Source organism: Trichosurus vulpecula, chromosome 6, assembly GCF_011100635.1.
Source record: "Trichosurus vulpecula isolate mTriVul1 chromosome 6, mTriVul1.pri, whole genome shotgun sequence".
Taxonomy (NCBI): Eukaryota; Metazoa; Chordata; class Mammalia; order Diprotodontia; family Phalangeridae; genus Trichosurus; species Trichosurus vulpecula.
In genome coordinates, this window is record NC_050578.1 from 193948029 (window position 1) to 193975128 (window position 27100).

At 39.2% G+C, this 27100-nt stretch overlaps 1 protein-coding gene across 1 annotated transcript in view; it reads left to right on the forward strand.

The window, feature by feature from the left end:
* Positions 1-27100, forward strand: part of PROM1 (prominin 1) — a 159242-nt gene that overhangs the window by 62289 nt on the left and 69853 nt on the right. The window contains exons 2-3 of the mRNA XM_036763550.1: positions 8648-8706; positions 17652-17857. Coding sequence (XP_036619445.1) covers positions 8648-8706; positions 17652-17857 — 265 coding nt within the window. The remainder of the gene's footprint in view (positions 1-8647; positions 8707-17651; positions 17858-27100) is intronic.

Genomic DNA, 27100 nt, shown 5'->3' on the forward strand with positions numbered 1-27100 from the left:
TTTTTTTCTTTATCTTTTCCTTTCTTTTTTTTTCCACATAGCCTTTTACCCTTTGTGTTGTGGTAGCAAAGAGTGAACCTGAGTATATCCAGTGGGAAACTGGGATTGGTCATTCCTGTCCTAATCATCAGATTTCTTAAGTTTATTTCTCTGCCTTCTCAGGTGCCAGCTTCTCTTCTGCTCCCTGTTTTCTGTTAGTTTTCTTATTGTTTTTATTTGTTGGCATAGTGCAGGGAAAAAGAAATGTCCTGGGCCCATAGACAAGAGAATGAAGGTGAGATTACATAATAGGAGAATGCTTCTATGTGTCTACCCCATCTTCCCTATAGCAAGCAACTGGAGACTATGCCTGTATGTATGTGTGTGTGTGTGTATGTGTATATGTATGTTGCTATCATATTTGTCAGTTTTATTTGCTACCTAGTTGCGCCAGGAGTAGAAAAGAAAATTAATTTTTAAAAAATTTAAAAATCTGAAGCAAATTTGAAACAGATTTTTAGCTTCTGCAACTTCTGAGTTTTAGCTCAGGTTCTGTAGGTCTCTATACTGTGGCTCTCCACACAATCCTCTGGGAAATGCAGTTCATAAATACAGTTCACAGAATAACATTTCTTTTTCCAACCCCATTCCCTAACCCACTCCCCCCCAAAAAGTGATATTTTCCTTTAACTAACCATTGTGGGAAATGGAAACTATGCATATGCTCTCTCTATAGTCATTGTCCATGAAGTGGTCATGTCCCATGACTTTAGCAGTGATTCCTGTGCCCCTCCAAGTCACTTGAAATAGGTGGGAGAGAAAGAAGATTTGACTCTTGAACCCCTGGTTTCAACTCAGTTACTTTCCCTTTCCACACATTGCCCCAGGGCTCAGCATTTCTTCCTTACATTCTGCCCTTGGGGATCTGAACTGATTCTTTCCCTCTATGGACATTAGGGTTTTGAACATTGTAAACAGAATCATTCTCTCTGACCAGATCTATTTTATTTTTTTTCTCTTAACAATTATTTTATTGTTTAGTATTTTAGTTTTCCACATTGATTTCCACAAGATTTTGAGTAACAAGTTTTCTCCCCATTTCTACCCACCCCTCCCCCCCCACTTTAAGATGGCATATATTCTGATTGCCCCATTCCCCAGTCAGCCCTCCTTTCTGTCACCCTACTTCCCCCTCCCCATCCCCTTTCCCCTTATTTTCTTGTAGGACAGGATAGATTTCTATGCCCCATTCCCTATATATCTTATTTCTCAGTCGCATACAAAAACAATTTTTTTTGAGCGTCTGCTTTTAAAACTTTGAGTTCCAAATTCTCTTCCCTCTTCCCTTCCCACCCACCCTCCGTAAGAAGGCGAGCAATTCAACATAGGTCACACATGTATCATTATGCAAAACACTTCTATAACAGTCATGTTGTGAAAGACTAACTATATTTCCCTCCATCCTATCCTGTCCCCCTTTGTTCAATTTTCTTCCTTGACCATGTCCCTTTCCAAAAGTGTTTGCTTTTGATTTCCTCCTCCCCCTATCTGCCCTCCCTTCTATCATCCCCCCTTTTTTAGCCCCTTCCCCCTACTTTCCTGTGGCCGTAAGATGCCCAATTGAGTGTGTATGTTATTCCCTCCTCAGGACAAATCCAATGAGAGCAAGATTCACTCATTCCCTTTCACCAGCCCCCTCTTCCCGTCCAACAGAACTGTGTTTTCTTGCCACTTTTATGTGAGATAATTTAACCCATTCTATCTCTCCCTTTCTCCCTCTCTCGATATATTCCTCTCTCCTCCCTTAATTTTATTTTAATTTTTTAGATATCATTCCTTCATATTCAACTCACCCTGTACCCTCTGTATATATATGCGTATATTCCCTTCAACTACCCTAAAACTGAGAAAGGTCTCATGAATTACACACATTATCTTTCCATGTAGGAATGTAAACAAAACAGTTCAACTTTAGTAAGTCCCTTATGATTTCTCTTTCTTGTTTCCCTTTTCATGCTTCTTTTGATTCTTGTGTTTGAAAGTCCAGTTTTCTATTCACCTGGTCTTTTCATCAAGAAACCTTGAAAGTCCTCTATTTTATTGAAAGTCTATATTTTGCCTTGGAGCATTTATACTCAGTTTTGCAGGGTAGGTGATTCTCGGTTTTAATCCTAGCTCCTTTGACCTCCAGAATATCATATGCCAAGCCCTTAATGTAAAAGCTGCTAGATCTTGTGTTATCTGATTGTGTTTCCACAATACTCAAATTGTTTCTTTCTGGCTGCTTGCGGTATTTTCTCCTTGATCTGGGAACTCTGGAATTTGGTGACAATAATCCTAGGAGTTTTCTTTTTGTGATCTTTTTCAAGAGGTGATCGGCGGATTCTTTTAATTTCTATTTTACCCTCTGGTTCTAGAATATCAGGGCAGTTTTTCTTGATAATTTCTTGAAAGATGATGTCTAGGCTCTTTTTTTGATCATGGCTTTCAGGTAGTTCAACGATTTTTAAATTATCTCTCCTGGATCTATTTTCCAGGTCAGTGGTTTTTCCAATGAGATATTTGACATTGTCTTCCATTTTTTCATTCCTTTGGTTCTGTTTTATAATATCTTGATTTCTCATAAAGTCACTAACTTCCATTTGCTCCAGTCTAATTTTTAAGGTAGTATTTTCTTCAATGGTCTTTTGGACCTCCTTTACCATTTGGCTAATTCTGCCTTTCAAGGCATTCTTCTCCTCATTGGCTTTTTGGAGCTCTTTTGCCATTTGAGTTAGTCTGTTTTTTAAGGTGTTATTTACTTCAGTATTTTTTAGGGTCTCTCCTTTAGCAAGTCATTGACTTGCTTTTCATAGTTTTCTTGCATCACTCTCATTTCTCTTTCCAATTTTTCCTCTACTTCTCTTCCTTGCTTTTCCAAATCCTTTTTGAGCTCTTCTGTGGCCTGAGACCAATTCATATTTTTCTTGGAGGGTTTTGATGTTAGGCTCTTTAACTTTGTTGGCTGTATGTTTTGATCTTCTTTGTCACAAAAAAAAGATTCTAGAATGTGAGTCTGCAGCCTTTATGGCTGCCTGGCCGTGTTCCCAGCCAACAACTTGACCTTTGAGTTTTTTGTCAGGGTATGACTGCTTGTAGAGTAGAGAGTGCTTTGTCCCAAGCTTTAGGGTCCAAGGGCTGCTGTTTTAAGACCTACTTCTACTCCACTGTCACTGCAACTGCCACAGCAGTGCTCTTCCTCCCCCAAGAACTGCCAACCAGGATTGTGACCCAGATCCAAGCAGGGCAAACCAAGCCCTGCACTCCTGCTCTGGTCTGTTGCTTGATTCCTCTCACCCTGTGAGCCAGGGAGTCTGGAAGCAGCTGATGCTAGAGCTCTGGAAGCAGCCACAGGAGCTTCCTGTTGCTGCTGCTGCCACCACCGTGCCACCTCTGCCACCCCCATGGTTGGGGCCAGACCGTGGTCTTTTTCTGACTGGATTTATGTATCTGTTTTTCCCTTTTTTCACCCACTTAATAATATTTCATTTTTTCTAATTACATGTAAAGATAGTTTTCAACATTCCTTTTATAAGATTTTGAGTTTCAGATTTTTCTCCCTTCCACCTTCCCCCTCCCCAAGAAACAAACAATCCAATATAGGCTATACATGCACAATAATATTAAACATATTTCCACATTGGTTGTGTTGTGAAAGAATAATCAGAACAAAAGGGAAAAACCATGAGAAAGGGGAAAAAAGAGAGAAAATAGAATACTTCAATCTGCATTTAGACTTAGTAGTTCTTTCAATGGTTGTGGATAGCGTTTTTCATCATGAGTCTTTTGGAATTGTCTTAGATCACTGTATTGTTGAGAAGAGCTAAGTCTTATCAAAGTTTATCATCACACAATGTTGATGTTAGCTGTATGCAATCTTCTCCTAATTCTGCTAACTGCACTCAGTATCAGTTCATGTAAATGTTTCCAGGTTTTTCTGAAATCTGCCTGCTCATCATCTCTTATAGGACAATAATATTCCATTACATTCATATTCCACAACTTACTCAGTTATTCCCCAGTTGATGGACATCTCCTCAATTTCCAATTCTTGGCCACCACAAAAAGAGCTGCTATAAATATTTTTGTATGTGTGGGTCCTTCTCACTTTTTTATGATCTCTTTGGGATACAGACCTACTAGTGGTATTGCTGGATCAAAGAATATGCACAGTTTTATAGCCCTTTGGGCATAATTCTGACCAGATTTATTTTAAGAGGTTGCTTGGTGAATGTAGTCCAAGGAAAGGGAATTGGATGGCCCAAAGGGAAATTTTCCTCAAACTCTGGGAGCCTAATGTCCTCATCTGCATTATCTGTATATACCTATTAAAGTGAGTAACATTCTTTACAACACAGCTACATTTGCATTTCAAAAGCAACCCTGTAGATCACAGCTTTCAGTACTACTGGTTAGGGCAGCCTTTGCCCTGAACTTATTGTAGCTACATTGACATTCTTATTTATAGTCTTCCCTTGGACCAGGCTTTTTGACCAGTTTTCTGAAGACTGTGCTGTTCATCTGCCATTTGCTTTATATTTCATGATGTCAAAACTTCCACAGTTAGAGCTTACCTTACATAATTTTCATTTTGATTGGCAGTTCTGTGATGGGATTTAGGAGACACCTGATGCTTTCCCAACAACAAATACAATTAGGAATCATCTCTTAGGGCCCACTGCTTTGGGGGGAGGATTTTTTCTGCATGTGCTGAGCATCAACTTCATGTACATTTCTGGTAACCTCTTACAGAGGATGGAATTTTCTTACTTTGCCCTCAGATTCAGGGAATATCCCCACCCGCCTTCTCCCTTCCTGGGGGTGGAAGCATATATGTTAACATCTCTCATGAAGCTGAGATAATCTATTTTTAGATATTAAAAGTCATATGTATAATTAAGCAGTGTTTTCCAGGAAGGGAACATGAGAGTTGTGATTATAATCAGGGGGTCATCACTTGACCCAGGAAGCTGCAAGTGGTGTGTGTGTGTGTGTGTGTGTGTAAAATAAATGATATGCATATTATGTGTTTTTGATGTAATTCACTCAAAGTTTTGCAAATGTTTGATAATGATGAATAATGATACCCTTCTTAATTCCTTCATGTTCAATGAGTCCAGCAGATTTAGGATGAATTCATAGTCTCCATTTCCTACAGCATTTGACTCAAAGGAACTTTGCCCACTGGATAAGGTGATGGCTAGGGAGGACCACATTTGGATTGCTGTATGGCAATCTATACAATTATGACCACACTTACACAGTGATTACCTCACTCACTGCTCATTCTGGTAACAGGTATGAGTACGGATAAAGAGAGGAACAGCCTTTTAAAAAGGAACTTGTGTTTTACTAATTGCGATAGCATCTACATGCATATGAAAAATAGTAATATGTACGTAAACGCATGTGGGACAGATGAGCGATGGGAAGACCACCGCCAGTCAGCTTATTATTGCTAGGCTACTCAACCAGTCATAGAGTGGACTTAGAGGAGGTGGGAGTCAGCAAGTTTATGCCTTCTGATAAAATTGAGGACCATTATTTGCCTTTCCACTGCCTTCTAAGGAGGAATGGAATAAACATTTATTAAACACCTACTGTAGACCAGGCACTTCGCTAAGTGCTTTGCAAATATTATCTCTTTTACTCTCACAACAACCTTAGGAAGTAGATGTAATTATTATTCCCATTTTATAATTGAAGAAACTGAGGCGGACAGAGATTAAGTGATTTTTCTTGGGGTCACACAGCTAGTAAGGCCAAATTTGTATTCGAGTCTTCCTGGACCAGTATTCATTGAACCGCCAAACCTTGCCATATGCCTTGCCTCTATAACTTATAGTCCCCTGACACTGTTATGAACCTTGTTATATGACCCAAGAATCTCTGGGCCTTTCTATCAGTTCTGCAGCAGAACTTTTAAAAATATGCTTTCTCCCCGTATTAGAGTATGAGCTCTTTGAAGGCAGGGACTGTGTTCTTTCTTCTCTTTCTATCTCTAGCACTTAGCACCATGTTTAGTAGAGTAAGCTCTTACTAAACACGTTTCCATTTATTCGTTTTGTGTGTGTGTGTGTGTGTGTGTGTGTGTAAAATGGATCTATACACTATATTTGTATATACATGCATATGTGTATACATGAGATTTTTGCTTGTTTATTGGCTTGCATATTGGTTTGCATTCCTTCTCAATAACTCTGCAGCCTTCCCCTTCTTCCCCAAGGATTGATAGCCCTGAGGTTTGTGACTACTTTATTAAATAGTAGATATTTCCAAAAGCTTGGATTCCCCTGAGTTCCCAAATTGAAAGCCACATTAAAATATGATGTTATACCTAAAACACTGAACCGCTCTGCCATTAACAGTGTAGATAATTGAAAGTTGATTGTATAGGGCTTTTGAGGTATATCAAGAGGGGGCCGTCCAGATGTTAGGATCTACTTGGTTTTAGAATTTCAAAAGCTCTCTGATTATTGCCTGAGATTTTGGAAGAACTATTGCCAAGCATTCCAGGTCATATAGAAAGAGTGAAATTCAGTCTTTGCATAAGAACTTTCAGAATACATTTCTGAGATTCCAACCCAAATTTGTATTTCTTCTAAGAATCTTTCCCTTGGAAGACTGATTCTTTGGTGACATAAAACTAAGGGATTGGGAATTGGGCTGGGATGGCGGTGGACTGCGATCAACTTGGTAATTCCTCAGAGACTTAATGATTTATTAAAGAGAGGTGAGGAAGAGAAGGCAAGGAGAGATCTTGGCAGCGCTTTATGGCTCCTGATGTAAGATCTTGGGACTTATTTCAGTTGAGTGCATTGTGTTTGTTAAAGATGTATAGGTTTCTGCAACAATGAAATGACAGGTGAGTGGCAGCCCTACTTATCAGAAGTCAGGACTTCCTGCACCTCAGGCCTTTGAAACACTCTTGAGAAGCCCAGAAAAAAGCAAAAACAAAACATAGTCTCTGAGCTACAGAAATAGGTCAGAAAGGTCATGCATGAAAGCCATTTATGCTTTTCCTGTTTAATAGTCTGTAAACTCAGTGAGGACAGGGACTGTGTCTTAGCTATAAACTTAGCCTAGCACAGTGTACCAACTGTGAGCACTTCATGAATATTTGTTGAATGAATAAATGAAATGCCTTTTAGGACTCTCTCCAGAACCTATTCTTCTTCAACTTCCAGAGTCTTTCTCTTCCTTCCGCACTCTCAGCATGGTGGCTGTCTTCTCTGAGAAGTCTTGTCTGATCCTTACGGATGAAAATGTTCTCTCTCCCTTCAGATTTTCTGAGAGTACTTTTCTGGATCTTTTTCTTAACCCCTACACTGTATTATCCTAATCTGTGTATATTGTCCTAGTGTTTCATATATATATATATATATATATATATATATATATATATATGATCTCATTTGATCCTTACAACAGCTCTGTGAATTAGATCATACTGTTATCTCTATTTTATAGATGGAGAAACTGAGGCTGAGAGAATCTTAAGTGTTTTCCCCAGGTACACACAAGCTAGGAAGTGTCAGAGGTAGGATTTGAACTCAGGTCTTCCTAACTCCAAGTCTAGTGCTCAATTCATTGTGTCACCCATCTCAATCAATAAACATTTACTAAGCATCCATCTCCTATTTGCTAGGCTCAGTGCCTGGCATAATGTTATATATTTTACCAGAAAACTGTTAAAATTGAAAAAAAAATAACCAAATTTGGGGGTATCATAATGTAATCATTTCTGTGGACTGCATTGTTCCCCATCAGTGCCAAATATAGAAGGGAGACTGAACCCAGGCTTTCTTCATGTTATCCCTTCAAGTACTTGACACACCACATCAAAGCTTTTCAAAGTTAGAAATAAAAAAAAAACAGACTTGAAAGAATGAATGAGCCTTTGAACCGGATTAAAGTTGCAAAAAAAGTAGAGTGTGTTGTACTTGAGTTTGGGGGCTCAGATTAGAAAGTTAAGGCTATCACTTTGTAAAATTCTGCTAGCTAATGGACCTTTCCTGGCAGCAAGCCTTTTGCTTGCACATTGGAATATGTAGATACTCTGTGTCAAAAAAGAAAAAAAAACCCAAAAAACAAAAACAAAATATATTTGCCCTTTATAGGTGGGAAACATTTTCTGCAAAGCCTAATAAATGCAGGTGTATTCCATTTTACCTTACGTGAAAAGCTAAACTTTTCCAATGCTTAGCACAGTGCATGACACATAGTAGATTCTTAATGAATGCTTATCGATTGACTGACTGAAAACAAATTATAGAAGCTTCATTTTGCAGAAAGATTGACCACAAGGTCCTGTGGTAAGTGTTTCACAGAGCTAATGTGAAGTTTTAAGTGAGAGAATTATATATAGCAATTTGTAAATCTTGCAAGCCCTATGTAAATGTCAGTTATTTTTATGATTTCACAATAAAATGTAAAGTGCTATGTAATTGTTGGCGAGGATGATTGTTCTTATTTATATACCATAAAAATTAAAAGTGAGATCAAAATTTTCAGGATCCTAATTTCAGAATGCACACATTGGTAATTATAAATCCTTTGCTGACCTTTTTACTGATAACTGTCATTGTTCTGATGGTTCTTTGTGTCTGTGTGTGTTTTTTATTTTTAGACCTCATCAGAAAGGCTGTACAACAAAGGTTTGAGCACACAAAGGATGATTATCAGAAGGTAATATTCTTTTCAGTCTCTGTGTCGTTTGTGTTCTTCAGAGTTTGGTATGTGCTTTCTCTCACCTGAAATCAGAGCCGATCATGTAAATGACTCGTTACTTAATTTTGTGTCTGATGCCCATTGTGACTTAACCTGTTGGTGGGAAAGTGGAGTTTACGGCCTTGTAGAGTATTAGTCAAAGTTCCATTAATGGAATATGTTACATTTCCCAAACTAATAAAATATTTTAAAAGCAGGACCTAAAAGCAAAACTTCGTTCAGAGTGGATTCATTTCAGATTGAAATTCCATAGGTATTGACTTGACATCACTTAGCGAGGTATGACCCCCACTCTCTGTAAGACTTAAGCCTCACAATGGACACCTCTGTTCCTTTAATCTTGGGTTGATTGTTAGTGTATGTTGGGTTTGGGAGGGAGGGATGGGGTGAGGAGTGCCAAAGGTTTGTGTATCCTGGGTGGCAAGACCCCCAACCAGCTGTCATGTCCTGTTGGGGGGTTCATTTTTCTCTTCATATGACTATAAATATCAGCATAATATCTGAATGTCGCCTGGAGAAGGTAATTGTTCACTCAGTAGCTGACCTGGTACTTCTTGGAAGTCAGCAAGTTACTTTAACTAACAGAAGCATTGACTTATTTAAATGACTGTTGTGTCCCAAGAGTGCAGATATTCTAAAGGGACAACACCCTGGAGGCCCCAAATGAGGCACACTCAGTTAGTGAACAGTGATCCTCGGGAAAACACACACACTCAGAAACTCCTGGGAAAAAGCTTACAGGATGCCTGGATTATGCAAAAGGGAGATTACCGAAGAGATAAATCAGATTCTCCCCAGGACTTTAAACCCCTTCTTGACAGTGAAGTGGGTTCATAAGGTGTGCTTAACTCTTTAAGGTCACTAGTTTTGTTTACATATCTCAAAAATGTACATCCGTACCATCCCCAACCCCTCACCCCAGGAAAAGAAAGATATTGTTTTCTCCCTTAAAGAATGAATTGGTCTAGTAATTGCAGCCTGCCGTGTGGTTTGACCCCGAGAAACAGTATGTCTGCCAGCAGCTGGTTCTGGGTTGTGAGAGAATGCTTATGACTGTACCCCATGATTGTAGGGCAGGGGTGCTTAACAGCTTTTTTGTATTATGAGCTCTTTTGGCAGCCTGGTGAAGCCCATGGGGCACCTTCTCAGAATAATATTTTTAAATGCATAAAATAAATAAGATTACCAGGGAAATGAGTTATATTTTTTTTGAAGCCTGGAAAGTTCTCATTTTATTTTAGGCAGTTATTCTGCATTCCTAGTGAATGGTTACCTCCCGTATGGAGAGTACCTCAAAATATTTTTAAAGCAAATTCATGACCCTAAGTTAACTTAAGAACCCATCTCTAGGAGATAGTTCTAAAACCATGGAAATGGCCCTGATGAGCCTTGGGGCCAAGATTTTAAGAAAAGACAGCATGTAACTCCTGAGCTAGAAAAATGTGATGCGTTTGGTCAGGTGGTAGAGCTCGGGCTCTGCTTGTCTTCAAGGAGACCCAGCCCCCAGCTCCTTCTGAGTCCACCCTCAAATGGATCAGAAACAATGATAAGGCTGGGTATGTTAGCAGCAAAACATCTGAGCTTGAGGGAAGGCATGGAACTAGGTCATTTGCCAGAAAACTCCATGGATAGGGTCATCATAGGATCGGACTTCACTTCATCAGGGGAGTGTCTTTTAGTACTATTACCTTACCCAAGTGTGGTCTGGTGTGAAGAGGGCCAGATTTGGGGTCAGAAGCCTAAGCTTGAACCCCTTGGGCAAGTCTCTTCCCTTCCTGGGCCTCTCAGTTTCCTCGAGTGTAAAATGAGGTTGGAGAAGATGTACTCTATGGTTCCTTATATTTCTGGAACCTGTGACTTAACATCAGGATTGGGCTAGGGACTGGTGCTGTGGTTTCTTGGGTAGAGAGAACTTAACCCAGAAGAAAAAATTTCCCTCTATCAATGCAGTCATTCGCATTCTTTCCAATTTATAGTCTCAGAGAGTTGCCTGGAACATTGAGAGGTTAAGTGACTGGCTCAGAATCACGCAGCCACAATGTGTCAGAGGTAGGATATGAACCCAGGTCTTTGACTTTGAGACCCAATGTCCATCCACTACACCATGGTGGCATTCGTGATTTAACAAACATGCATACATATATTGGCACTTTATATAGCCTTCCCCCATACAGGTCCTCCTTTATACCAGAAAGTGGCTTGGAGAAAATAAACTGCCACATTTTCTGCTTTTATAATCTGAGGCCTTCTAGCAATAGAAGGTAAATATATGTCATTAGCAGTATCCTGGAATCAAGATTAACTATTACATCTGAAGCTACATGAATTAATGCATGACCCAACATTCCTAAATGTGGCTTATATTTTCTTTTAAATAGTTTTCTTTCTGCCCTGGGTGATATGGTCGAGGACTCTTTGAGGGCCATCCTCTATCTTTCCTGTTAGCGGCTGCTAAATGTGCATAGCAGATTAATAGGTAATCCTTCCTTCCCCTCCATCCCCACCCCCAATCAGTCGGGGGTGACTTGAATCCTTTCCACCTGACCATGTACCTTATTACCTTTGTTATATTGTTCCTGTCACAAATAATCTGATTAACTCATCACAGCTTATGGATCAAGGAGGGTTTGTTGTCATCAAAGGGTGATTCACTCTGTATTCATGCTTAGGAAGCTTTAAAGACCCTTTGAGGCCATAGAGGCTTTAAGAAAGTCACATTTTTAGGGGAGAAGAGAGACACCTCTCTGACTTATAACCATGATCACAAAAGGGCCACATGGTTCCATCTAGGAAACTGCCCCCCAACAAAATATTGTGGTTGTAATATAGGCGGAGTCATGTAGTAAATAGATATCCAGCCTCAGATGCAGGAAGTCCTAGGGTCAAGTCTCTCCTCTGACACATGCTGGCAGTGTGGCCCTGAGCATTTAATAACCCCTCGCAGTCATAGTAACTCTCTAAGATTCTGAGTTATAGTAGAATTGCAGATCTGTTTTAGTAGGGCAGCTAGGTGGCACAGTGGATAGAGCACTGGACCTGGAGTCAGGAAGACTCACCTTTGTGAGTTCAGATCTGGCCTCAGACATTTACTAGCTGTGTGATCCTGGGCAAGTCACTCAACCCTATTTTCCTTAGTTTCTTCATCTGTAAAATTAGCTGGGGAAGGAAATAGCAAACTACTCCAATATCTTTGCCAAGAAAGCCCCAAATGTGCTTATGAAGAGTTGGACAAGAGTTGGAAGAGTTGGGAAAAGTTTCCTCATGGAGAATTCCCTGAATCACTTAAGTAATAGGTCTCTACCTTGAAAAATATTACAACTGTAAAATAGACTTGATTTTTTTTAAATAAGAGATGGATAAATATAAACTGCCAAATAAGCAGTTGTCACCTTTGGAGGCTACATATTTATTTCAGAGTTGTTGCCACTATTCAACAGATTAAATTAGATGAAGAATTTATTAAGCATTTACTATGTGCCAGACACTGTGCTAAATTGGAAATATAAGAAAAAAGAAAACCCTTAAAGTCCCTGTCCTCAAGGAGCTTAAATTCTGATGGGGTAAGGCAAGAAAAACAACAGACAGCTGGAAATCAGGGTTAAGAGGGAGTCCAGAACAGGGCATGATGGAAAAGTAGCCTGGAGTTTGAGGCCTCAGCCTGTAAGCATGATTGCCATATGGATACTTTGTCAAATTGAGGTTTGGGCAGGAACCTATCAGTCAGAGCAGGCAGCCTTAAGAGGGATGACAAGGCATCAGTGTGTGAGAGAGGACCTTTGGGTAGGGATAGAAAAGCACAGCCTGTTTACCTGAAATGCTGTTATCCAGCTTGAACATTCTTTGTGACTAGATTGGATTTTACTTGCCTTTGATAACCCCTGAGGTTATCCAAAAGTTTCTTGCTTCATGCTCCAAAAGGACCTCCCGACTAGGAAGCTAGCAGACTTTTAGCAGGGCAATCCATGCCTCTGGAATAAGTATTGAGCAGCTAGGTGACTCAGTGGATAGAGCATAAGGTCTGGAGTCAGGAAGATCTGAGTTCAAAGCCAGCCTCAGATGCTTACTAGCTTACTTACCCTGGGTATGTCACTTAACCCTGTTTGCCTGTAAAATGAGCTGGAGAAGGAAATGGCAAACCACTCTAATATCTCTGCCAAGACCCCGAATAGGGTCACAAAGAGTCAGACACGACTGAAATGATTGAATTACAACAATTCTCAAGGCAAGGCCCTCACTCACTTGACTGCAGAGGTTTTGGTTTTTCTTTTTTCAAATTCATCATCATTACCTTTCTAGTCAAAACCTGGATGTGTTACAGTAATGAAATATATCATCTTTTGGATTTTGTTGGCAAGTCCTCTGATAACTGTCCTTTAGCTAGCATGACTAAATTACCAGTGAATCAGAGGTCCTAGGTGAGTGCTGGCCTCTTCTTCATTTTCATTCTGTTGATCATTTTCATCCAAAATCTTGAGTTGCCTTAATTCCCAATTCATCACTGAGTATAAGAGCTTTGTATGGTCAAGTTAAACCTTTCCATGGTTTGCTTCCACTAACCACCTGTCTGTTCACCTCATTATTTTTTCCTGGATCTGTGTTTAATACTTAAACTTTCCTTGTTCATTTAATCACTTTGTTACTTTTTCTTTCCTGAAGTTTGTTCTTGGAACAGGTGCAGTCTTGTTTGAATTTCTAACCACTGCCTTTAATTAGGCCCTTTTGTTTTACTTTGACATAACTATGATGTGCTTCTTTAATATTCATCACAATTGTAATTAGGTTTCTAATGATTGATTATCGGTATAAGGTAAGTCATCTTAATTGTTCTATCTATCTCAGGTCATGATGATCTGTCCTGGCCTTTGACATAGACCTCTACTTTCCACTGAGAACAACATATTCAGGGTTTCCATAAATAGAATGTGCACAATCTTTGGTGCACTCAGACTGATGTGTACCTCAGGCAGTGTTTATTAAGGGACGAGACTTTTGGAATTGCTAGCCCTCCTAGCAATTATTGAGTGCCCACTGTGTGCTTGACGCACCACTGCTTTTGGTGCTATGGAAGATCAAAGAAATTTCAAGTTATGATTCCCAGTTTCAAGGTGTTGTGTCCATAAACCCCGAAAGAGAAGCCCCAAACAGACCACTGCTTCAGGCTTTCTATTGTTCTTTTATGTAACATAAGCAGTTCAAACAAAAATAAAAAACCTGGAGAGGGCTTGTTTGGCTCACTTGACAAAACAGCTTGTTTTGCTAAGATGTAGCTGTTGTTTGCAGATGCTGTTTTTTTGCCTTTTTTTTTTTTTACACTTTAGGCTTTCTTTTGAATGCTTCTATGTGGCTACCTGGAAACTGGACATAGCAGGCCCTCTGTGGTAGGATGCAGAAGGCCTGGGGGACCTGTGGACTGTGCCGTCCCTGAGGAGATATGGCCTGCTTCATCACTTGATTTGTTGGCCTTCTGGCATTTCTCTCATTCCATGGCCCAGTGCTCATCCTGTTATTCAAATGAGAACATATCAGGTGTTTAGATATCTTAACCAAGCTTCATTAACATTGCAAGCATTGCCCTTCCCAATCTATTAAGGCCTGAAGGCTGGGGCTGAGTCATCAGGGTGTTCCTTGCTTTCCCCTTCACCTCATGTTTTTGGCTTCAGTGTTGCTATTATCACCCTTCTGGGCTAAGAACAAAGTAAAGAGTTTTAGCAGATCTACTTTTTATGTCTATTTTTTTGTCCCCTAAAGACCCTCTCCCAAGACGACCCTCCATCTTCTATCACCTCTTACTTTTTCAGAGGAATAGAAGATTGAGGGGATAAAAGGTTCTTCTATTTTGAGAAGATGAGGTGTAAATGATACTAAATTCAGAGTACAAACTCTGACAGGTCCCACCAGGTTGGAGAAGTCTGGATTACAAGCCAGCCTGGTGATAGATTGTTTGACTTTATTGACAAAGGCTAAGCCTGGCTGAAGTTCAGAGGCATTTTTTACCACGTCATTTGCAGAGTGATGAATTTTTGGGTTCCAGCAACTCTCACAGAACATCTACTATGTCTTAGACGGATTGCCATCCGAATTGGTGGGGAGGGGATATTCTCCCTGCTCGTGGTCATAGTTGCTTGAAGTACTACTGAAGAAGGATTTAGATTAGGGAGTTTTAATTGGTTCTTTGTGTTCCAGGCATATGGCATCCCCATCTCCTGTCTTCTTCCTTTTCACTAGCTGTTCTCCATCCCTGGAATGCTCTTCCTCTTCATCCCTACTCCCTGGCTTCCTTCAAGACTCAACTCCGATCCCAGCTTCTTCAAGGGGCCTTTCCTAATCACCCCACTGCTAGTGCCTTCCCTTTGAGAATACCTCCCATTTATGTTGTATATATCTTGTATGTTCGTAAGTTTTTCATGTGTTCTTCCCTCATTAGAAAGTTAGCTCCTTGAGGGCAGAAATTGTGTTGTTTTTTTCTTTTTGTGTCTCGGTCCTTAGCACAATGCCTGGCACATGGTAAGTGTTTAATAAATCCTTGTTGATGATGTTGGAGTCTGCAGACCCCTATGAAATCAGTGGGTAGATTTTAGAGGTGTCTATGAATTTGGATGTTAAAAAAATTATACCTTTATTTCTATATAATTGGTTTTCATCATAACCTTATGCATTATGCATTTAAAAACATCATTCTGAGAAAGTGTCCATAAGCGTCACCAGACTCCCAACTTTGTACACACAATGCAAAGTAAGACTAAGAAGTCTTGATTTAGAGTCTATAAGAACCATACCTGAACAGTCTAGCTTGTGGTAGAAAATCACTTACTGATAGCATTAAGGTATACAAATACTAGCAGCACCAGTACTTTTAAAGATTTGTAACTTCATTATTGTGGGCTCCATTTATTCTGACATATATTGCACCATATTCCATACCTTTAACATGATTTTATGAGTTACCATGGCCAAAAAAATTTATTACCTGGTGGCCAATTTTCTGGTGATGAATTTCTGAACTTTGTAAGGCTGGTGCATGGATAAGCTTCCCTTGCCAGGTCCATTCTGGAAGCCCATCTGCTTGAGGGTTCCCTGGAGGACCTAGGCTCTCTGCTGACAAAATTTTTGAGAGCTCGGTATGTAAAACTCCACACAATGATTAGAATTAGGAATTAGAACTGGGTTTGAGTGGAGGAGAACAAGACCACCAGTAGAGAAAAAGGCATTGTATTTTTCTGCTTCCCTCTTTTTTGTGTCTATCAATTATACCTTTTGTTCAAGATAACAGTTTTAGGCAGGCATTAACTATTCCCATGATTTTTCATTTGTGTTTTGTTTGTTTTGTTTTTTGCTGCACGCTTCATCTGCTTTGGCTTCCACAGCCAGAATTTATTGTCTTGATGCTGAAGGTAATTGACCCTGTTGCTATTATTATTATCATTATTCTATGTTGTACTTTAGCTAAAAGCAGCCAATGGCGATGCTTTTGCCAAGATGTCCTATGATGTCGTCTTTCTTGTGATGCTTTCAGTGAGATGTGCATGTTTTCTGTTTTACCTTAATATCTTCTCCAATGTCTGCCATGTCTAAACCTTCTTTTTCATTTCAAGCTTTTGTGAATTCATTTATGTATGTATGTATGTATGTATGCTATGTGTGTATACTATGTGTGTATGTATGTATTTTCATCATACATAAAATATTATAAATTATTCCCTTTGAAGCTCAGTTTTTTTCAGTGTATTAAGAAATAGCAGTATTTTTAAGAGCCACTGGAATACAGTGAAAAATGTGCACGCGTACATGCATACATGTGCACACAGTGACTGGTTTCCAATGGAAGACTTTATCAGAATAAGACAAAAAACTCACACAAAAACCCACCTCATTTTCTTTGCCGTGCTGCAGAAAGTATACTACAAAGTTCCTCTTATGTAAATGTATTGCTTTGAGCAAATATAGGTAATTGTATTCACGGACTCCCGGAATGAGATGAATTTTCTGAATCTAGTTACTTTTCATGCTGTATTTTCGAGTCCTATTCTCTGGGTTTAAGGCAAGATGAGTCTGAGCTCAGGGAAGATATTATTGGGTCACGTAATTATATACCAAAGTCATCTTGGCTCTTAGGGAAGTATTGAGCAGCTATATTGGGTCATACCTGTGGTCTTTCCTCTCCAGGAGAAGCATCCTATGGAGGAAGGGAAGGAGGGAATGATTATATTCTCTGTTCTCAACATTAAAGTTGAGGTCTTTTTTAAAAAAAATTACACATTTAAAAAAAATACTTTCAGTCCCAAATTCTCTCCCTCCCCCACCCATTGAGAAGGCAAGCAATATGATGCCCATTGTATATGTGATGTCATGCAAAATATATTTCCATATGAGTTATGCTGCAAAAAGGAAGAAAAAGTAAGAAAAATAAGCTTTTCAATTTCATAGAGTTCATCAGTTTTCTCAATGAGTTCTTTTCTAACCTCTAACCATTTTTGGTTTTTTCATTTAAAAATTCTCCGTTACCTTTTTTGAATCCATTTGTACTATCCGTTGGTTTAATACGTTCTTTAAGTTTGCTGTCCATTGTGGGAAGCAGTGTTTTCCTTTATTTGTGTTAACCTAAGCATCTCAGGAAGTCTCAAAAACAAGATGAACCCTCACCAAATATTCTAAAGTCAAGCCATTGGTTGCTTTGGGTTTGGAGTTGTGCGTTCTGACCTCTACTAAGTTCAGAGGGAGCACATCACCAAAAACTTGTAGCCTCTTTGGCCAGCTTTGCCATCTTATAGATAACTCATTTCTCTGCTCTCTTATGGTTTTGGAAAAAAAAAAGAGACTCAAGCGTGGGATAGTAAAGTGGTAGTCTATGAAATGAGAACCATGGGGATGCCTAACATCTCCTGTGCCTTCTGTTTGACTGCCAGATTGCCCACTATGAAATCGGCTTTATTGTGTTGGCCGGCCTGGGATTGCTGTTTGTTGTGCTCCTGCCCCTCATTGGGATGTGCTTCTGCATGTGCCGTTGCTGCAACAACTGTGGCGGAGAGATGCACCAGAGACAGAAGAAGAACGGCGACTGTCGCAGGCGCAGCTTTGCCACATCACTCTTTGTGGTTTCCTTGATAATGAGGCAAGTAAAGTTAATGGGCAGCTCTTTCGTTTATGCTTTTATGGATTTGGTGCCCCTGGCTCTGAAGCATGTTTAGAAACCTTAAAAATCAAAAGAAATGGGTTTTGATGTTGGTCTTTTTCCAGAGAAACAAGTGTACTGTAGACAAAAGAACACTGGGCTCAGAGCCAGGTGAAACCTGGGTTCAAATCTTCCCTCTGATGCTCACTTGGTGTGTGATCTAGTCAAGTCACTAAACCTATCTCAGCCTGTTTTCTCCCCTGCAAAATGGGATAATTCTGTTAATTCCTCGCAGGATTGTCTTTGAGGAACCAGTGAGAAAAGATATTCAAAATAATTTGCTTGTCTTAAATCACTATGTCATTGTCAAATGTATTCAAGTCCCTTGAAAGTTAGAGTTGTGGGGTGTGTAGCACACTTGTCTCCTTCCATAACAATCATTTGTACTTTTCATCTTTGGAAAATCACAGAATCTTGGCCTTGAAAGGGATTTTAGAAATTATTTAGGTCTAGTCTCCTGCCTCTTGGTAAATATCTTGGGAAAATGGCCATCACACCCCTGATTGAATACTCGAAGTGATGAGGAACTCATTGACTTATGATGTACTTATGGTGTTCCATTTGGGGATGAGAGCTCTCTTTTATAGAATCATAGGTTTTAGAGTTATTGGAAACTTCTTTCTTACATGGATCCAAAATCTTCTGCCAACTTATTTACATCCAATGGTCCTGCTTGATCCAAATTCAGTGATAATATTCTTAATGATAATTGAATTTCTGTTTTATGGCACATAGATAGAAATAGTTACCCAGGCACATAATAATGATGCTTTTGATTTAAAACAAGTGATGAGTGTTGGATATGGTTGTGACACAGAAGAACGTGAAGGAGTGCAGGCTGACACATTGATTTATGGCACAGAAATACTATTTTTTTCTTCCGTTTTTCTCTCTATGATGCGTTCAGTCATAAACATGCTGTTTTAGGCTAGTGGAATCTGCTTCAGCCCAAATGAAGTTTCTCAGTGAGTATAGTTGCATAGACTACTGAAAAGCCACAGCTTCAGATGCAAGGTTTGAAAGCTCCTTATTCACTTGATTTCTTATTTTTGTAAGTTATGCATTTGTTTTGTCTTAATAAACCTATTGTTTTCTAGCTGCTAATATGTAGACTCAGCTTAGAGATATAACAGATTGTACCTACAGAGAGGAACATGGAGTTTAGAGCTAGAAGGGCCTCTCATCTCCTTTATAAAGTGGCTATATTTATCAATATATACATATTATATATAACATAATATAAGCATCACATATAATATTATTACTGTATAGCTTCTCTCTTTCTCATCTCCCTCCTTTTTTCCCCCATCTCCATTTATATAATATGTATATGTATATATCTATATCTATATATCTATATATATCTGTAGCCTACCTATATCTACCTATCAAGAGCCTTATGAGCAATAACAAAGGTTGTACCTATACTTAGGATCATAGGGTTTATAAATGGAAGAACCCTCTGCTCCTTCATCAAGTGGCTTATAATCAAAACAAAAGATAATCTTGTTGTACAAGATCATAAAAGTCTTTTGGTCATGTTTATTAAGCCACACTTTGGGCAAGATCATCAAGGCAATTTCGTTAGTATTTCTTAGGTATCTACTATGTATGTACCAAGCTCTTTGCCAGATTCACTCTCAGAATTTTGCCTCCTGGTATGGACATACAGTAGTATTATCTTCATTTCACCAAGCATTTTTAAGCATTTACTATGTACCAGATTCTAGAGCTACAAGTACAAAGAATGAAACAATCCTTACTTCTAAAGAGCTCACATTCAATGATGAGACATGTATAGCATACATATGAAGTGAGTAATACAACTATGTACAAAGTAGTTATTTACAAGATAGTGTGGGAGGGAGGACACTAGGATTTGAATAGAAAAGACTTCATCCAGAAAATGGTTCTTGAATTGCATCTTAAAGAAATAGGACTCTGAGGTGGAAGTAAGGAGAGAGTACATTCTATAAAATTAGAACAACCAATGCCAAGGCACTGAGGTGAATCTGGGGTGTCAAGTGTAAAGAAAAGAGAAGAGGCTGGTTTGGCTCAAGCAAAGAGTACAAGAGGGAGAGTCGTGTCTAATAAGCCTGCAAAGTTAATTTGGGGCTGTGGGGAGTTTATATTTTACATAGATGCAATTGGAAGCCACTGGAGTTGGTTGAGTAGGAAAGTAACATGCCGAAGCTGTGCTTGAGGAAAACTACTTTAGCAGCAGTTTATAGGGGTGAACTAGAGTTGCAGTCAGAGAGACCAGTTGGAAGTCTGTTCCAACAATCTAGGTGATGGGTACCTGAAACAAGGTGGCAGCTATGTGAGTAGAGAGAAGGGCTCAGATGTTCTGAAGGTAGAAGTGGCTCGATTTAGTTGGCTATGTGGGAAGAGAGAGGTGGGGAGTCTGGGATGTGAATAAGCTTATGAATGTATTGGGCTAGAAGTATATTGGTGCTATTGACAGAAATTCTGGAAGAGGAAGTTTTAGGAATGATGAGGAAATATAAATGTTTGGCATTGGATATGTTGAATTTGAGGTGTGTTTGAGGTGATGCCTCCAGGGAATGCTGGGGCAGGATTTGCATGTAACCTACATAGAGGTGATTTAAAAGCATAGGCACCAGTGAGCTTACCAAGGGAGTATAGATGCAAAAGAGGAGAGGACCTAGGACAAAGCTATAAAGTGTACCCACAGGAAGTAGGTGTGAGATAGATGATGACCTACGAAAAGAGACTTGGAATGAAGGGTCTGATAGGTTGGAGAAGAACCAGGAGAGAAAACTATCACAAAAACCCAAAGAGAAGAGAGAATCCAGGAAGAGAGGGTGGTCAGCAGTGTCAAAAGTAACCGAAGGATGAGGATCGAAGACTAAATGACTTAGCAATTAAAAGGTCATTGGCAATTAGGTTACTTAAAAATTATTAATCACATTGAGGTGACTTTTATGTTTAGAAGAGGGAGTTCATGATAAGTGGTCACAGTTTTGTTTTTTTTGGGGGGGTGAGTATAAAATGGTACTCTACTGAGAACAGTGAGTAGTGGATTGTGTCCATGGCTTGAGGAGAGATAAGGTTTAAAGATGTTATGGAAAATGTGATTAAGGGTGATAGTTATTCAGGGAAGAGTAGAAAGGGTTGTTGAGTAGCTGTCGAGATTAGATGACATCAAGTTGTAGATGATCCAAGGAACAAGGTTGTGTGCCTTCTTCTAGTACCGTTCAGCAACACACAAATAAGATCAGAGAAGGCGGATGGTAGAGGGAGGTTTCCAGGTTTGGGGTATGGAGGGAGATGAGCAGTTGTCAGTGTAAGGGAGCAGAATATTAGAAGAGCTGTCAGAGAGAGGAAAGTGAGGCCAAAGCGGAGACCAAGGGATTTAGGAAGAGAGGTAGAACATTTAGAAGTGGTGGTGATGGTGAATATATGGTAAGGTGCAGGGAAAAATACAAAGTTTTGTTCAGAAAGAGGAATTTCAGAGTTCTGGATCATGGACATGAAAAATGTGTGGGTGATAATGTAATTGAGAGAATGACTATTCCTGTGTTTTGAGTATGAATGATGGTGCAAGCCATGAGAGTTGAGGAAGTTGTTGAAATGGAAAGTTTTTTAAAGTATCTGAGGGGATATCAATATATACATTGGAATCCCCAAGTACGAGGACTAGAAAGGAAGAGCCACAAGATAGACATTAAACTCCCAAGGAAGAAAAATTATCCAGGGGCTGGTAGATCACTGCTACCCGGATGAGATTCGGTGATATAACTGGACAGAGTGAAGCTTGAAGGAAGGAAGGTGAATGAGTGATGGTGGCAGGAAGAGGGTTTTAGAAGTCACTCTAAGGAACAAAGAGGGTGCCTATTCCTGATCCTGGATCCATGTATTTGGGGAGAGCAGATAGGACATTAGTGAGGGCAAACCTGATATTAGAGTGGGTGGTCAGGGACGCAACCTTTTCTGGAGGGGTTCATTCAGATTTTCATGATTAGAAGGAGATGGAAGGAATATGACAGGAAGAACACTAATGCAGATGGCAGTTCGTTAATAATAGAATGACATTTCAGAGTATACAATGGAAGGGGAAGTGGGATGTGGGTACTGGTGGGATAAGATTGAGATGGTTGGGGTGAGAGCCGAGCATAGTAGTGGGGGAAGGAAGTTTTCACCCAGGGAGCTTTCAGTGCTCAATCATAAGGATTAAGAGAGAAGAAAGATGAGGTTTGCTAGCCATAGGACCATAGACAGGGTGTGCTTCTAGGTCACAATTCTAGTATTAATTGCATTTTCTCTCTCTTTAAAGCAGCTGTGGTCCTGGTTTGGTCATCATGGTCAGATGGTGAGAGGCCTTGGGTCAATGGCCCTTCTTGATTGTGAATGGCTGAATTCTGATTAATATGCACATCTTCCTCATCAGGAAAGGCAGCAGAGCTCTGCTGATAGTTTCTTTGGTTGTGATAGTAGTAGAAGGGAGTGGGGCATAATAATTTACTAGTTCTAAGGAATGGGGGTTCCACATGTTTTGGTGGGGAGGTTTTGAGCCAGGAGGCAAAACTTGGGGTAGAGTACCACTTTGTGGCAGTAGTGTGGGAGTAAGAAGGAGGCAAGGGCCTTAGAGAGCCCAGTAGGAGAATGGGACACTGCGGTATCCTCTCACAGCACAGGAAAACACTACTAGCCCAGCTTCCCTTCTGTTGGATCAAGGGAAACCTGGATCCTCATTGTTGTTCTCTCATGCTAGCTGGCTGAGAAACTGATTTTGCCCAGGCTCATTTCAGCTAGTAAATGTCAGAAGAGGAATTGAAACTAGGTCTTCCTGACTCCAAATTCAGCACTCTGTATACTGAGCCTACTGAGTACCCTTAGATGAAAAATGATAGCCCATGCTCTGAAATAGGAGTGTCTAGGACATGGCGTATATGTAAATAAGTGTTGCATAAGACAGAATGTGATGGGAACAAGAAAGAGATTCAAACAAAACGCTCTAGGAGAGTTGGAGGATGAAGAGGTTATTTCTAGTTGAGAGGACCCAAGAAGGTTCCATAAAGGAGTTTGTACTTGAACATATACATATATATGTATGTATCTATTTAACCTTGGTAATGGTGTGGCATAAATTACACTGACCATTGGGTCTAGAAGGAAAAAGATCATTTAGGAAATGAAAAAAAATGTGATTCTGTTTACATTTCTCTATGAAAATAACTTAGCTGTCATTTGCATCAGTGTTCTTCATATGAAATGCTAGATCTTAGAAGTTCATGCACACCTGCTAGACTATTAACACTGGTGTGCCTTCATGAAGGCAGAATCATATTTAAAATGGAAGCCAAGATGGTGGATTAGAGGCAACCCAACTGAACTCTCTGAACCTCCAAACAACTTTTTGAAAATTTATCAAATCAAATTTTGGAGTGGCAGAGCCAACAGAAGGTCAGGGTGAAACATTTTTCTGGCCTAAGAAAACTCAGGAGGTTAGGAAGAGAAGTTTGTGACGCTGAGTGGAAACCTGTCTAGAAACTACACATGCTATGTAGTAAGTCAAGGAGCTCTCATCCCGAAAAAGGCAAGGGGATCAGACAACTGGTCAGAAAGAGATTACAAAGTGCCCTTTGCTGGTCCTGGGTACAGCTGGCACACATTGGCAACTCTTGCCCATGTGTACTTCTGGGTTGTAGTTCCAGGGTGGAGAGGAGTGCTTGGGGAACAAGGGGCCCTGGTCACAGTTCTAAAGCAAAGATGAGTGGGTATTTGTTGCAAGGAACCAGGTGTCCTTCCTGGGTAAAGACTAGAGCACAACCAGGAGATCAGTGATCATACCATTCCCAGCAACACCTTGGAAGCACCAAAAACTTGCAGCACCTCCTCCCAACTAGGTCCGAAGATAGCAGACTCTCAGGTGACCAATGCCGAATTTTAACATAAAGTTCAAAGTGAAAAAATAGGCTGGGAAAAAATGAGCAAATAACAACAACAAAAAAAAGAATTTGCAGTATAAAGCTTCCACAGTGGCCGGGAAAACCAAGACAGAAAATCAGAAGACAGCTATGTGAAAACTCTTACAAGCGAAACTTCAAAGAAAAAATGCTAATTGGATCCAAACCTGACAAGAATTCCTGAAAAAGTTAAAGAAATGAATGATAGAGGAAAAAAGGGGGAAAGAAATGAGAATGATGAAAGAAAATTATGATTAATAGGTTGAAAAAAGACAAAAATATTGAAGAAAATAACACCTTAAAAATAGAATTGGCCTAATGGTAAAAGAGGCACAAAAATTCACTAAAGAAAAGGTCTCCTTTAAAAGCATAATAGGTCAAATGAAAAAGGAAGTACAAAATTTCACAGAAGAAAATAATTCCTTAAAAATTAAAATTGGGTACATGGAAGCTAATGACTCCATGAGACATCAAGAAACAATAAAAGAAAATCAAAAGAGTGGGAGAAAATAGAAGAATATGTGAAAGAAAAAGTGCTCTAAGACAGGAAAATAGAAATTGAAAGAATTCGCTGATCACCTCCTGAAAGAGATCCCAAAATGAAACTCCCAGGAATATTATAGCCAAGTTCCAGAGCTCCCAGGTCAAAGCAGGCAAAAAGTAACAACTCATATATTGTAAGATCACAGTCAGGATCATGCAAGATTTAGCAGTTTCCATGTTAAAGTTGAAATATAATACAGGACAAAGGAGATAGAATTACAATCAAGAATCATCTACTTGGAAAAACTGAGTATAATCCTTCAGGAAGAAAAATTTATTGAAATAGAGCACTTTCAGGCATTCCTGATAAAAAAGGCCAGAGCTGGGTGGAAAATTTGACATTCAGACAGAAGACTCAAGAAACACAAAAAGCTAAACATAAATAGAAGTGTGTATAGAATAATTTTACATACATATACTTATTTGTGTCTAATGGTAGCCATATCTAGGGTGTGTGGGGGAGGGGAAAAAGACATTTACATTATAATTCTGTTTTATATTTGAAAGGAATAGCAAGTTGTACATAGTAGATCTACAGTTTCATATGTAATCATCTTTTTTATTATCCTATGTTATTTAACTTAAACCTATCAGAATTGGTTCGAAGAAGGAAGAAAAGAGTGTGTGTGTGTGTGTGTGTGTGTGTGTGTGTGTAATATATAGCACACTTAATTGCGTATAGAAATGTAACTTACCCAATAGGAAAATAAGAGCGATAGGGGATCGGAGAGGAGGGAGAGGGGATCATATAAGGGAGTATAAGGGAGGCAGGGATTAGAAGGAAAATATATTTCAGGAGGGACATGATAAAAAGAAAGAAGAAAATGCAATAGAGGGAAATACACAGTAATTGTGAATGTGAATGAGATGAGGTTACCCATAAAATGGAAGCAGATAACAGAATGAATTAGAAACCAGAATCCAACAATATGTTGTTTACAAGAGTTGCATTTGAAATAGAAAGACGCAGAGTCTGGATCGGAATCTGATATACTTCATCTAAACTAAAAAAAACTAAACTAAACTAAACTAAACTAAAAAAAAGGCAGGGGTAGCAATCATGATCTCAGACAAAGCAAAAAGAGACCTAATTAAAAAAGAGAATTAGGGAAACTACATCGTGATAAAAGGTACCATAGACAATGAATATCAAAAGTTTTTGCAGCATGTTTCTCTGATTAAAAACCTCATTTCTCATATATATATATAATATATAATTGAATCCAATTTGTAAAATTAAGAGCCATTCCCCAGCTGATAAATGGTCATCAAAAGGTACAAATAGGCAATTTTCAGAAGTAGGTATCGAAGCTATCTATAGTCAAATGAAAAAATGCTTTAAGTTACTATTATTTAGAGAAAGGCAAATTAAAACAACTCTGATATACAACCTCGCAACTGGTGGAAATGACAAATCCTGGAGGGGATGAGAGAAAAATAGGTACACTATTGAACTGTGGGTGGGGTAGTGAACTGGTCTAACCATTCTGGAGAATAATTTGGAACTAGCCCATAGGGCTATAAAACTGTATAACCATTACTCTGTCTGTATCCCCAAGAAAATAAAAGAAAATGGAAAAGAGACCTATATGTACAAAAATGTTTGTAGCAGCTCTTTTTATGCTGATAAAGAATTGGAAATCAAAGGAATTCTCATCAGCTGGGGAATGTATGAACAAGTTGTGGCATATGATTGTGATGGAATACTGTTGTGCTGTGAGAAATGATGAGGGAGAGTGTTCAGAAAAACATGGCAAGACCTATATGAACTGACGTAAAGTAAAGTGAGAAGAACTGGAAGATCATTCTGGACAGTAACAGCAATGTTGTAAAAGATAATCTTCTGTGAAAGCCTTGACTATGATCAATACAGTGATACAAGAAAATTCTAAAGGATTCATGATGAAAAAATGCTTTTCCCTTACAAAGAGAGTACTGATGAACTGAGTACAAATTAAAGAATAATTTTCTCACTTTATTTTTCTTGCTCTTTTTTTAAAGTAATGGCTAATATGGAAATAGGTTTTGCATGATTTTACATGTATATTTGAAGCTTGCTTGTTTTCTCAGTGGGTTAGGAGAGTGGGTAAGAAGGAGAGAATTTGGAATTAAAAATTTAAAAAGAATATTTAAAATTACAAATTAATTTTTTAAACTGAAGTTACAAATTGCTGATCATGCATAATCTGGTCTGGACACAAATAGACATATTAAAAATCTGCATTGTAAAAAAATAAAGCTGCATTATTGGTTTTGATAATGCAAAATTAGAATCCTAATTATGAAGTCTGTTGTCTTTTCTTGCCGTGGGAAACAGCTAAATTTCATTTTGTGCTTGATGTTTCTCAGCGAGATTGGGGTTAGGACAGCATAAAAGCACAAAGTGTAGGTAGCATCATGTTTTAAGATCTGAATTCCCTTCACACTTGATGCTTAAGGCAGTCTGGGATAGAATCAGTGTTACCACCGGATGCCTGGCTGTCATTTCTTCCTCTTGAAGTGTCCTTAGGAATGAACAGCTCCTGCAGCTGTGGGGGATCTACCACCTCCCTAGCTACAAGAGAAAAAATGTCAATTAAGGCCAGAATGCTTGTCATCCCCAGCAAGGAGCCCTGAGCATTTCCTGTGAGCCATGGAATTCAACTTCATTTGCAGACATATGGTATAGCGTTGCTGATTCTGTAGACATGTCCTTACTAATCAGCTCTAA